We start from the raw sequence: 13,047 nt of genomic DNA, 5'->3' as shown, positions 1-13,047 counted from the left end.
TGCGGCTTTGATCGAGTCCATGGCACAGGCATATATGGATGCCTGTAGCTAGAGCGAGGGAGAGTGAGGGCAATTATCAAGAAGCACGATAAGAGCTTTTGGTTATTATTTATATACTCACTTCTATGCTCGAAATAAACAAATGAAATTTACGTAACCCAATTGACTTGTACGCTTTTTGATTAAAGTCTCACAATGTGGCTGGCTTTGTTGTTATTTAGGGGTTCGTTCTCACTTGATTGCGTCTTGGAGCCCCCCGAATACTGAATACCCGTTAAACCCGTTTCGTGCCTTGATACGCATGTCACACTTGCAACGAGCGACGCAAAGTCGCGACAGGCGAATCCGAGCTCAAGCTTCAGCTCTCAAGTTCGACAAAGATAACAGCAGCGACCGTGTGACGTCAATTTGTTGTTTTGCTGTTGTTGTTCTACCCAGCAGCTATTCAACAAAAGGGTATAACTTGCAAGTAATTTAAAATATATATTTCTTTATCGTTATTTTGTTTAATAAATATTCTATTATTTTTCCCCACAAATGTAATTAAGATAATTATAAAACCCAATATGACTTAACCAAGCCAAATGTAATTATTATTTATTTATAAACATATATTTACTATATAAATGATGTGTCCTGAAAAATGTCCATCAATCAGATTAGAAACTTTGACTTTATTCTAAAGGTGTAAGTAGAATTTAAGACATTAAAAAGAATTCATTTGTTGACTGCTATTATTTTTTATCGGGTATCTCAAAGTTGAGTATTTTTGTCTGTAACTTTGCAACTTGTTGATGTTGTTGGTGTTTTGTTTGGTTGTGTTTGGAGTTGTTTTTTGACATTGCCTTGGCCTGGCGAGACTGAAACCGAATTCATTTAGCGGCGCACGCTGGAATTTATTAATTATGACCGGGTACAACGTTTTAGCACACGACTTGGGGCGGGGGGGCTGGCGGGGCGTGGATCTGTGGCTTGGCGGAAGCCAGAGAGGCAACTTGGAGCCAGGGGGCAGCTATGCTAAAAATTCCATTCCAAGCAGCCGTTTTATAGCTGATTTATTGTTTATTCGTTTTAATGTTATTGCTCATTTTTGGCCTACGTGCTGGACCCAATGTAACTAAAGCAATAACAACGATAAACCCCTCGGCAAAAATCGAAACCAAAAACAAAAAAAGTAAATAAATAAAACAAAAAACCGAATTGATAAATATTTATGGAGTTTGGGTTTTTGTTTTGACGTGACGCATAATTAGTAATAAATTGTATATTAAAACAGTCGCAGTCACATACAGTAGCACGATTTCGATACCGTTCAAGCGTCCCCCCTCCCCCCCTCCACTTCCCTCGCTCGCCTATACGCACTTAATAAACAATTAATTGCTGATTAATTTCAGTGGACGTGTGCCGCATAAAGTCGAATCACAAGATGCTTGATTACTCCATGATGCAGTCAGTCCCTTATTCCAATTGACATGTAACCATGTGACCATGTGAACAAAGAAACAAACAGCTGAGGAAATGGCAACAGCATGGGAAAGGAAATGTTCAGCAGGCGTCATCTTAATAACATATTTTTATTTGATGACTTCGATTGCAGTCTAAACAACTGTTGCTAAAGTTTTAATCAAAACAAATCAAAAGTGTTACGATTCATTTATTTATTTGCCTAATTTATTCAGTTATTCTTTTGCTCTCCACATGCATAACAAAAGTTCCAAATGAACGTACTTGATTGTCAAGTATAATGTTATAGTTAAACATTTGTTTGGTATTCCCCAGAATTGAGTGAGAGATATTGAGTGATGGGCGAAAGAAATTTCTTTAAAAGCAACATCGGAGGCAGACTTCATAAATTAATTTAAGTTGAAATTTGCATATTTAACACGTCGTTTTTTTTTTATTTATTTTTTTTTGTATACATTTTCGTTTGGCAAAAAACCCCGAAAACCCAAAATCCGTATACAAAAAACATGCAAGTAGAAGCTGAGAGTCTGGCGCCAAAGAAATTGCCAATAATCCATCAAGCGGTTTGAGTGGTTTTGTTTATCACACACTCCCCCTAGCGCCTCAGATTCGGAAAGTCAGCGTCTTAGTCTAAGTCTAAGTCTAAGTCTAAGTCTAAGTCTAAGACAGCTCCAGCCTCCGACATGTGCTAATCGCTCGACGGTGCGTTGCGTGAAGTTTTTATTACACGTCGCCGACGCGACGTCGCTACTGTCCAGACCGGTCCATAGATGAATTTTTTTTGAATCTATTTCCCGGTCGAAATGTGACTGCGATTGTCTCTAATTATGCAGGAATTTTAGATGCGGCGTCCGTCGACGAGTCGCCACGATAAATTCTACGAATTTGACAGTTTTTTTTTTTCTTAAATATTATTGTTTTTTTATTTGACCACCGCATGTCATAAATTCATTTCAAAGTGATGGAATGTAAGGTGTGACTAACTTACAAGGTTCACTTTAAAGTTTGATGCTCATTGTGGTCAATTTTAAATTATTGTTCAAAGACAACTTCCATAAATTTACATCTGAGTTGAAACTATTATCCAATATAGTATATGAACTTTACAATAAAATCTTTAAGATGAAAGATGCAGTTTTAAAACCAAAATAATTGGTTTAAATGATTGAATTGATTCGAATTTCTTACTTAGAAATATCTTTGTAAAATCTTGCATGTTAAAACTGATATCCTGGGAATTTCCATTAAAGCATTCTCACCTCGACGAAATCTGTAATAGGAATCCCAGATTAGGCATTGCATTAAGACTCTCTAAATTGAAGCAAAACTAAAATCAATTTCAGCTTCTTTTAATTTGAAATGGACCTGTGAAGCAATGGACCGTGAGCAACTGTCATTTGCGTAATTCTATAGTCGAGTTAATTTGTTAATTTATTTTGTCCACAGTATCTAATGGGTCTCTGTCACTAGGCAACTCGATGCAGCCCACGCGCTGTGTTTTAGAGCCTGGACGCTTCACTGCCACAAATCACTTAGCAGGCGACGAATTGGCGATATTAAGGAATGCAGCAGCTAATCGAAAACGACTGTAAAATAATGAAAATTAAATTATATTTTATATGTAGCTACAATACGAGGGCAATCAATACATTTGCCAAATTCTTTTTGTTTTGTTTTGCTGTTTTGTTGTTGTGGATGTTTTTCTTATTGTTTTGTTTTATTTATCGAGGCGTCTCCAAGTCGCCGGCTGCTCTATCTCCGTCGTCATTTCGGGTTAAACCCAAAGAGAAGAGCATCACTTGGACCCCTCGCCGTCGCCGACATCGCGCCACATTGAATAAACAAAGTCGAACTAGTCCAAAACGCCGGCGACGCAGTGACGCCGTCGACTTTCACGATCCGGTCTGCGTTTGAATTTCAAATGAGTGACGTGGATTAACCAAAATATATATGTTAGTCTGTATAAACAAGTCTGCATATACATAGACATCCAAGAGATCTTTGATCTAAAATCTACATTAGTGATACCGTATGTACGCCACAAAGACAATTTGCCAAACTTAAATTTTAATTAGTCGAATTTGTCAACAGAATAATGTCCAACACAACTCAAAACAACGATGCGAACGATGCGAAGGCCAGAGAACCCAGATGAACCTCAGGAATTCCCATTCGCTTCGTTTAAAGATTACATTTATTTCTGTATCCATTATACTCTAGCGAAGCTAATGCTGTGGAAGGTTTAGGGCCGGTTTCAAAGTTGCAATTAGTAAAGATAAATTTTTTTTTTTTTTTGGTGAATGCATTTCCCATTTTTTATTGAAATATTTACCATTTAGAATAAATCTTGTAAACAATGATACTGTTTAATAGGAGATATTTTAAAATATGAGGTAACAAGAGTATTTAAACTTCAGCATGTTGAATATTGCATTTCTTGTTTCATTTCAAGTCAAATTTGCATATCAAATTTATCCGCTGCACGACGCAGTTTCTTGGACTACTTTTATATTGATATTTCTTTTTGTAGTATATACATAAATATTTGTTTATGCAAAAATCGATATAAATTAGTATATAACGTTTATATGCCAAATCCCAGACAATTCATGTATCAGAGGACAAGCCAAACATACATGCATACCTGATTATTCAATGCGAATATGTATGTATAGTATTAACCCAAAATTTATTATTGAATGAAAACACTTGCGACTACTATGAGTGGCAACAATTTCCCAATAAAAGCGTGTATTAGTTGATTTAAAATTTGTTTGAAACAATTTGTAAAAGTAGTTTAAATTTAAGATTAAGGATATATTTTATTAATTTAATTCGCTTATAAGTTTCCGTTGTAATGATTTCTTTCCTTGCTCAACAGAAACCCTGAATTACTGCACGGGATTAACAAGCTGATGATGAAGAAAAAAATAACGGTTCCTTTTAGTAATTGGAGAATGTAACAATTATTTACAGAGCGATTTGATGAAATCATATTATTTTATTTTTTAAAGGTTTCACTATATTAATAATAATACACATATACATATTAATTAAAGAATTTTTAATGAAAGAAGTTACATATTTGAAGTTGAGTGAACCATGTATAATTTTAAATTGTGAATGCAACCTAAACGTATCGATATCGAATTATGTTATCGATTAAATTCCCTCAGCAACTGTGGTATATTTGTCCTCTTTTTTTTAGATATTTTTTGAGTGTTGCTGTAAATCAAATACTTGGATATTTGATTCGAATTACAAAATTGGGATTTGACTGTTAAATACAAATTTTAATCAGTATTTTACATAAATAATCATTAAAAATGAAATCAAAAATTTTTACAATACTTTTCTAGGATAAGGATATGTCTTTCAAAAATAAAACCATTGTTCGTATTATTTTCCATTCTGTCCAAATTCAATGAATGCCTATTAATGAAATTCAACTGCTAAATAGATCAAAGTGTATTCATTTCAATTGTACACAAAATGAAAGACTATAATTACACACTTTTCAAAAGTAACGCTTACAACTAGACGAATATATCTTAGATTTATGGAATTTGCATCAGTTGGTGTTGTTGTTGTTGCTTTCGAGCGCATCCATCTCCAAACATTTGGGTTGCTGTTGTGCTTCCGTTGCCAGCTGATGCGGTTGCTGATCTACTTCCTGCTCTGCTTCTCGTTGAGACTCCTGCACCGCTTCGGAGTCCTGATCCGCCTCGGGCTCCTCCTCCGCCTCCTGTTCCTGTTCGGGTGTCGTTGACGGAGCAGCCAACGAAGACGAATCAGACTCTGTTTCTTCGCTCTCCTGGTCGTTGTTGAGCTCATCGTGGTTGCTTGATGTTGGCGGCGGCGAGGATGGCTCCGCTGTCAGCATCGCCTCAACAGCTGCAGCAGCAGCAGCTTGAGCACGAGTGCGTGTGCGAGTTGTGGGCAGCGGATAACAGAGATTCGAGGATTGTGGCAGCTCATCGTCGGAGGGCATCACAAAGTTGGATTCGTTGAGCTTGTAGAGCTCCAGATACTCATTGTAAATGTGCTCCCATTGTATGTGCGGCTTCAGCGATTCCAGCACGCAGTGCATCAGCTCGTGTTTAGGCACGGACTAGAAGTATGACCGAGAGTTACAAGATGTCTTGGCCCAAATTGTGATGAGTGAACTTACCTGATAGCTGTTGCAGCATTCGTCGCTATTGATGAAGCTGTCGAGGAAGATGCGCAATCGTTTTTCGGTACCATACGTAGCCAGCTGAAATGTGAGCATCGTGTGCCAATGCTTAAGCTCCTCGACAGCTTCGAGGGCCTCGCAGAGTTTAATCTGGTTCTCCAGGAACGACACTTTGGCTGTCTGTTGCCAGCTCTCTGGATCGCTGCAGAAGAATTAAAAGCAAATACATTAATTAGTTACACATTTCACTTCATTGCAGTACAGCACATTCTACTCACATTTCGACAGCGCCACGCAAACTGACAATGTTCTGTGTATTCGCTTGCATGTTGAGCAGCGGAAACTTGCGATTCATATGCTCCAAATCCCTGGGCAACGAACCCCGTATGCCATTGAACATGATGGCATCGCCCGTGGCCAGCACCAGCCATGACTTTAACGTGGTCGAATACGAATACGAATTGCCGCTAGGGAAACCCATCAATGGCATTCCTTGATCTGTGATGGCAAACTGCAGCGTCGTGCCATGTTTGCTCAACAGCTCCAGGCAATTGGTGGCCAGACGTATGCAACGCTTGCTAATGTCCCAAATCCTTAACAGACCGCAATCGGTGAGCACTCCAACCATTTGATTGTCCGGACTGAAGGTGCAATGTATCACTGAGCCTGTCAGTGAGATGGCGGGAAAAACGGGGCAGCCGGTGGACATGGCCAGCAATCGCATACTGCCATCCAGGGAGCCCAACATTACATATTTGCTGCACAGATTCACATTGATCACAGGGGAACCAACATACAACTCCCACAACTGTTCGCGACTCAGTTGTGCTGTGACTTTGGCCACCATTCCGTAGCCCGTCTTTAGATGTCCGTTCTGCACATAGATGCGATAGTCTTGGGATGATTTCGTGAATTCACATTTACTATTTGCCGATATTTGAGGCTTGGGAACGATCGTATTGCTGTTGTTGCTTATCGTATCGCCCAACACCTGTTGCATCGAATTCCGTCGCGGTGTAACGACAGCTGGGGCTACCACAGGTGCTACAGGTGCAACGCCATTGTTAAGGCTGCAACACATGAATGAAAAGCGGTGGGTGGGAATTGAAATGATGAAGAAAAGGTTGAGAGGTTTGATTAATGCGAGAACTATCTATGATACTATTACTAAAGAAATGTCTATAAATGTCTATACATTACGTTCTTAATGTTACCATCACTGTCTTACTGTCGACTATAGGTAAACTATCCATGTTACTATCACAGCTGCGGATTAATCTCTCTTGTATATATTCTAGTGCTTAGTTCTGTCTGACTGGCTAATTCACTGACTGAGCTATCAACGCTATTAAATCTTTGCTCACCTGCTTGCTGGCGTGTGCATTACGCTGGTGATGGTGGTCTGATCCATATCGTTGAGCGGTATAAACACCGGCGTGATGCGTCGCTTGCCATCCTTGGTGCGTGTCTCAGTCTGCTTGCTGATGGCGCGCGCCGGCGAATTAACAACACCAGTTCCCGCCTGGACGGGCAATCTACGATCCATGGCCGCATTGGGCAACGTCAGGTTACTCAACTCAGGCAACGCGCGAGCGACTTTCTTTGGCGGTACATAGAAGTCATCGATACAACCGCCATATTTGCGCTTAAAGATCGCATGCTCCTCCACGCCCGACAACCGAGTCCCCAACTCCTGTTCATTGAACTGCAGGCAGGCGATGGTTCCATCGCCACTGCAGGCCATCAACAGACACTGCTGTGGTCCCCACGAAATGTCCAGCACACTGTCATTAAATAGCTCATGGATGACTACCATGGGTCGTTGCAGCGCCGTCAACCAGACGGACAACGAGCGATCCCGGGAGCCAACGGCGAGGACACAATATTGCGTCGGTTTGCTGGGACTGCCGCCAGTCATGTGACGCTTGAGGATGGAGTTGTGGAAGCGCACACACGTCACCGCCTTGCGATGCCCCACAAAATCCTGGTCGCACTTCCAGCCCTCGCGTTCAATGATCTGTGCCGTAGGACCGCCGCCGTTCATCGCATGGGCCGAGACTAAGTACTGACCATCAGGTGACCAGCTGAGCCGCAAAATGTGCGTAGTACCGCCGCATTCAAGAAAGGGTTCACTGATCGTCGTACCGCACATCCAATCGTTGGTGCGCCAGACCTTGATGCTGCGATCATCCGACTGCGAGGCCAAGAATTTGCCAACCGGATCCCAGGCAACACCTTTCACCAGTCCCGTGTGCCCCTTGAGCGTTTGAAGCTGGGTGGGCAGATCGCGTCCATCCCACACAATGATTGTGTTGTCAATGCTGCAGCTGGCCAAATAAATGTCATTGGGTGACCAAGCCAAATCCAACACATCGCCATCGTGACCGCGCAAAGTGTGCTGACATTTCCAGGATTCGTGATTCTGTTGCATGCCTCCGGTGCCAAAGACGCCACTGGATCCTTGCGCCTTGCGCCATATCATGATCAGCTTGTCATCGGAACCTGAGGCCAACAGCTCTCCATTTTGTGACCAGCGCACGCAATTAACACATGCCAAATGTTGGTCCATTTGGCACAGCATCTTTGGTACACTGGCATCGTGCTCATCCTTTTCACAGAGCACCGGCTTCAGGTTCCATATGACTATACGACCCGAATCATTGCCCTGGCCACCAGTTGCGAATTTTGTGCAATCCTGATGGACGTCCACCGAGAAGATTGGTTTATCTACCAAATATGACACTGTTACTGTTGTTGTTATTATCGTTGGTGGTTGTTTCTTACCATCGTGGTGCACCCAGCCCGGCTTCACCAGTCTCATTTAATGCCGTTGTCGCTCTCCAGTTGTTGTACTGATGAATTTCCACGGATTTTGGCATCCGGACTATCACGTTCCAATCAATTCTTGATTAAGATGGTTAACCAAAGATCAAAGTTTGTTTCATTGATAAATTTGATGATAACTTTGAGACGCCCAGTCCCTTCTTTTTGGGTTCCTAGATTTATTTGCCGGTGCAAGCATTAAGTGTGACCACAGTATATATTTAGACAAATGCTCTAAATCACACAACAACATGTCGTCAGCATACCACCACTTCTTCTATATGAAAAATTTGGAATTTGGTATATTTCCACATTGAAAGAAACTTCAAATTGGCTTTCTATGCCATTTCAATTGGATCTTAATTAGGTTATTAGCTGAATTATTATTAACATTTGTTAAATAAAATTAAAATTAAATTAAAATAGTTAATATTGAAAAACTATTAAAAGTATAGATAGAAAATAATATTTAAAACAATGTTTCAAGACAGTAAATATTCCAGTTGGATTTCATTTATGTAGTGATATACTACTAGACCTAAACCTAAGATAGATACTATAATCATTTTAATTTAGATTTTATTAAATATAAATAATTTAAATACATTTTGTGCATTTGTTTCCTATAATAAAAAAAATATTAATGAGTAAACAAACAAATAAAAATAAAAAGGCCGGAATTCAGATTAATAATTACCGCAATTATATTTTTGGAGTGAATAATAAATATATTATTAATCTCAACTATTTGACTGCAACACAAGAAGTTTGCCATAAAAAATCGATACATCGTTGCACCGATAGCCCGCCGATTTTTATCCACCTCTAATGTTAGTTGCGTGATTTTTTTTTTGGTATAAAATTAACCAACGAGCGGTGTCAACGGAATTGTAGACAGTCAACAGGTGCAAATAGCTCCTGTGGTCATGGCTGAAGTCAAAGACTGGCGTCCATTTGTTTATGGCGGTTTGGCATCCATAACAGCTGAATTTGGTAAGTAAAACAGCAAAAGCTCTCCCAATTTAGCGGCAATGATTCGTGCGTTTTATGGGAGGCTTATTGCTTACCCACGATTCTGATGTAAACAAACTCTAGTCTCATGTATTTTATTCGCACATGTCTATGTATGTGTGTATTTTTAATACAGGGACATTTCCAATTGACACAACAAAGACTCGATTGCAAATTCAAGGACAGAAAATTGATCAAACTTTTTCTCAACTGCGGTACCGGGGAATGACCGATGCATTTGTGAAAATTTCAAAGGAAGAGGGTCTGCGAGCATTATATTCTGGGTAAGTGTGTAAGTGTAAGTAACCTCAAACACACACATACAGATGTAAAAGTGTAAATGCCATGCAAATTGATAAGACGGAGCAACTGCAGCAACGTCTCGTGTTCAGCATGCCACTAAATGGTCTATACACTTTGACCTTCAACCGACTGATAAGCAACCCCCTTACTCAGACTTTGTTAGTAATATGTGTGTGTGTTGTGTTGAGATAATCATCGTATATCGGCTAATCGTTTGTGTTGCAGCATTTGGCCAGCGGTATTGCGGCAAGCCACCTATGGCACTATCAAATTTGGCACCTACTACACACTGAAAAAGCTGGCCAATGAGCGGGGACTGCTAACGGATGAGGATGGCAGCGAACGTGTCTGGAGCAATATATTGTGTGCAGCAGGCGCTGGAGCAATCTCGTCAGCAATTGCAAATCCTACCGACGTGTTGAAGGTGCGCATGCAGGTGCATGGTAAGGGCACCGACCACCTGGGCTTGATTGGCTGCTTCCGTGAGATACACAAATATGAGGGTGTGCGCGGATTATGGCGCGGCGTGGGACCCACAGCACAGCGAGCGGTAGTCATTGCATCCGTGGAGCTTCCCGTCTACGATTTCTGCAAGCTGCAACTGATGAGCGCCTTTGGTGATCATGTGGCCAATCATTTTATGTACGCTTTTTATTTCTTAATAATTTAATTTTCAATTAATTTGGAATATCCTATCTGCAGTTCTAGTTTCATTGCCAGTCTGGGCAGCGCTGTTGCTTCAACGCCCATTGATGTGATTCGGGTAAGTGGCAACATTTGAAGCATTTAAAGATTACTCTCTTCTTGATGCTATATATTTTTCCAGACTCGCCTGATGAACCAAAGGCACGTGACTGTGCTGAATGGAGGCGTAGCTACGGCGGCTGCATCAGCGTCAGCATCATCCCAACGACTCTATAGCGGAAGTCTCGACTGTGCAGTGCAGACAATACGCAACGAAGGCCTCTTGGCGCTCTATAAGGGCTTTATACCTACATGGGTGCGCATGGGACCATGGAATATAATATTCTTCATAACTTACGAGCAACTAAAGAAATATTAGAAAAAGATAACGATGGAGTTAGAGATAGAGATAAAGATATTTAGAGACATCAAGTACAAGGTGTATTCAGCATTTGAAACCAAAAAGATCTATTTTATAATGCCGTAAAAACGGTTTAGCTAAGCATCTCCATATAGTTGATATCGATCCAGGGAGTAGACACTAAAGTGCCTCATGCATATTGGTTATTTAATAGCCAACGAAACTCCTTAATCCAAAATGGATAAAAGTGACAAAAATTTTGAAATCATTCACGCATACACATAGTACATATAGAGTACACATACTAATAGTATTTGCATTTCGTAGAAAGAAAATATGCAATATTTGGCATTTCGTTGTTCTCATCTAATTTTGCATTTACCATAAGAACAAATGTAACGAAAATGGTTGAAGTTTAGCTTTCATTTCGTTATTTTTAATTTTTCAAAATAGAAGATTTAGTTTGGAATTGTATTAAAAACGCGCATTTCGTTTATTCAAAGCATTTCTATAATTTGCTTTGCATACAAATCTGTGCTGTAAATATGTACATTAAGAAATACAAAATATATATAAATAAATGCATACAGCAGCAAATGTGGCAACTGTATGTAATATTAAATAAATATGTAATTTGAAATCTCATAAGTCAATGAAAAATGCAATATGAACGTTAGGGGTTATGATTTTGCCGAATTTCTTTCTTTAGCCCGCCGATTACTCACAGTTTCGTTAAAATTATATTTGAATTGATTGATAAATCATTTATACACACGATTTTTATTTTGAAAATGTACTGTTCTCAAAATATTTATCAATGTCCCACGATATTCAAATTGGTGTAGTTTTTGTGGATTTCTAAACAGATTTGTACTGAATTTTTAATGCGACTAATTTTGAGAGAAGAATGTCTCTAAAAAAATATATTTTTCTTTTGCTTTAAATCTATTTTTAAGTTGCAGGGGCGTTTAAGTTATAAGTAAATTATTAATTTTACGCTTTTGGCTTAAAGATTCAGATTCAGAAGGTATTACAAAACATATCACATAACCAAATTAAAATAAATAGTTTTATCATAAGGCAAGATAGAAAATGGTTAAATCTAACTTGAAAGGTTGATCAGTACTGTTTCCGTGGACATTTATCTATAATAAAAAATGATTAATAATACCATATTGTGCCATAAAACACTTGAACGTCATTCAAGTCTGTTAGGTGTGCAGATAGCCTGATGATAGCTGATGATAATAAACATGTATGCATATTTAAAAATGCATATTTTGTCAACATTTTTTCTCTATTTGTATTCCAATATCAAGTTTGACTTTCCTATCCCGTATATCAAATATACATAACCCACATAGTTTAAAAATAGTGTCATTCTAAATTTGACACACTACACTTGGCCCTCGCTTAACATGGGGGTTACATTCCTAGAAATCTTCGTGTTAAGCGAAATCGTGTTAAGCGAAACATGGATTCAGTACGTTCGCAAAATTCAAAATTGGCAGAAACAAATGTTTTTTATTGTTCAAATTTGGTATGTTTTTATTAAAGTTTCATACATATGTTCGAAATTAACCAATAGTTATTATGCATTTGCCTTCAAACTAAAAGTTGGTATTTAGTTAAAAAAGTTGCTTCATATAATAATTTAACAGGTTAATCTTTATAGAAATTTTAAAATTTCAAAAAGTAAGGAGATCATATGTTTCTATTCATATCAAGTTTGAAATGCATTTGGTGGCATTTATAGCTAAAGCCAGTATGCTTCAACATTTTTTCTCATTTTGGTGGCTTCTTGTCAAAAAATCGTGTAAGAACGAGGTTTTTAGCGTGTTAAAAGGGGGATGGGAGCATATTTGTAACCGTGTAAGACCGAGTTCGTGCTAATAGAGTCCGAGTTAAGCGAGGGCCAGGTGTATATATATTTTTTCTTAAAATTACTGCGGGTTACTGATTGTCATAAGGCAAGGCAGAAAATGGCCAAATCTAATTTGAAAGGTTGATCAGTACTGTTTCCGTGGACATTTCTCTATAATAAAAAATAATTAGTAATACCATATTGTGCTATTGAAAGCCATAAAACACTTGAACGTCATTCAAGTCTGTTAGGTGTGCAGATAGCCTGATGATAGCTGATGATAATACACACGTATGCATATTTAAAAATTCATATTTTGGCAACATTTTTTCTCTATTTGTATTCCAATATCAAGTTTTACTT

General features: G+C 38.9%; 2 protein-coding genes across 2 annotated transcripts; one reads left to right on the top strand and one right to left on the bottom strand.

Annotated features, from left to right (window-relative positions):
• Positions 1 to 4,827: 4,827 nt before the first annotated feature.
• LOC133841902 (protein HIRA homolog) lies at positions 4,828 to 8,676 on the bottom strand. The gene is made up of 5 exons (XM_062274745.1): positions 8,423 to 8,676; positions 7,003 to 8,365; positions 5,917 to 6,708; positions 5,636 to 5,840; positions 4,828 to 5,575 (listed from the first exon to the last, which is right to left on the bottom strand). Exons 1-5 carry the CDS (start codon positions 8,457 to 8,459, stop codon positions 5,036 to 5,038), a joined length of 2,937 nt encoding a protein of 978 aa, XP_062130729.1. The 5' UTR covers positions 8,460 to 8,676; the 3' UTR covers positions 4,828 to 5,035.
• Positions 8,677 to 9,301: 625 nt separating this feature from the next.
• On the top strand, positions 9,302 to 11,446 carry LOC133843223 (mitochondrial uncoupling protein Bmcp). The gene is made up of 5 exons (XM_062276666.1): positions 9,302 to 9,454; positions 9,609 to 9,756; positions 10,001 to 10,417; positions 10,478 to 10,538; positions 10,602 to 11,446. The coding sequence occupies exons 1-5, from the start codon at positions 9,388 to 9,390 to the stop codon at positions 10,836 to 10,838; spliced, it is 930 nt and encodes a 309-aa protein (XP_062132650.1). The 5' UTR covers positions 9,302 to 9,387; the 3' UTR covers positions 10,839 to 11,446.
• The last annotated feature ends 1,601 nt before the right edge of the window (positions 11,447 to 13,047 follow it).

Source organism: Drosophila sulfurigaster, chromosome 3 (assembly GCF_023558435.1).
Source record: "Drosophila sulfurigaster albostrigata strain 15112-1811.04 chromosome 3, ASM2355843v2, whole genome shotgun sequence".
Classification (NCBI taxonomy): domain Eukaryota; kingdom Metazoa; phylum Arthropoda; class Insecta; order Diptera; family Drosophilidae; genus Drosophila; species Drosophila sulfurigaster.
Note: the sequence above shows the minus strand (reverse complement) of the source record. Positions and strands in the feature narration are given on the sequence as shown.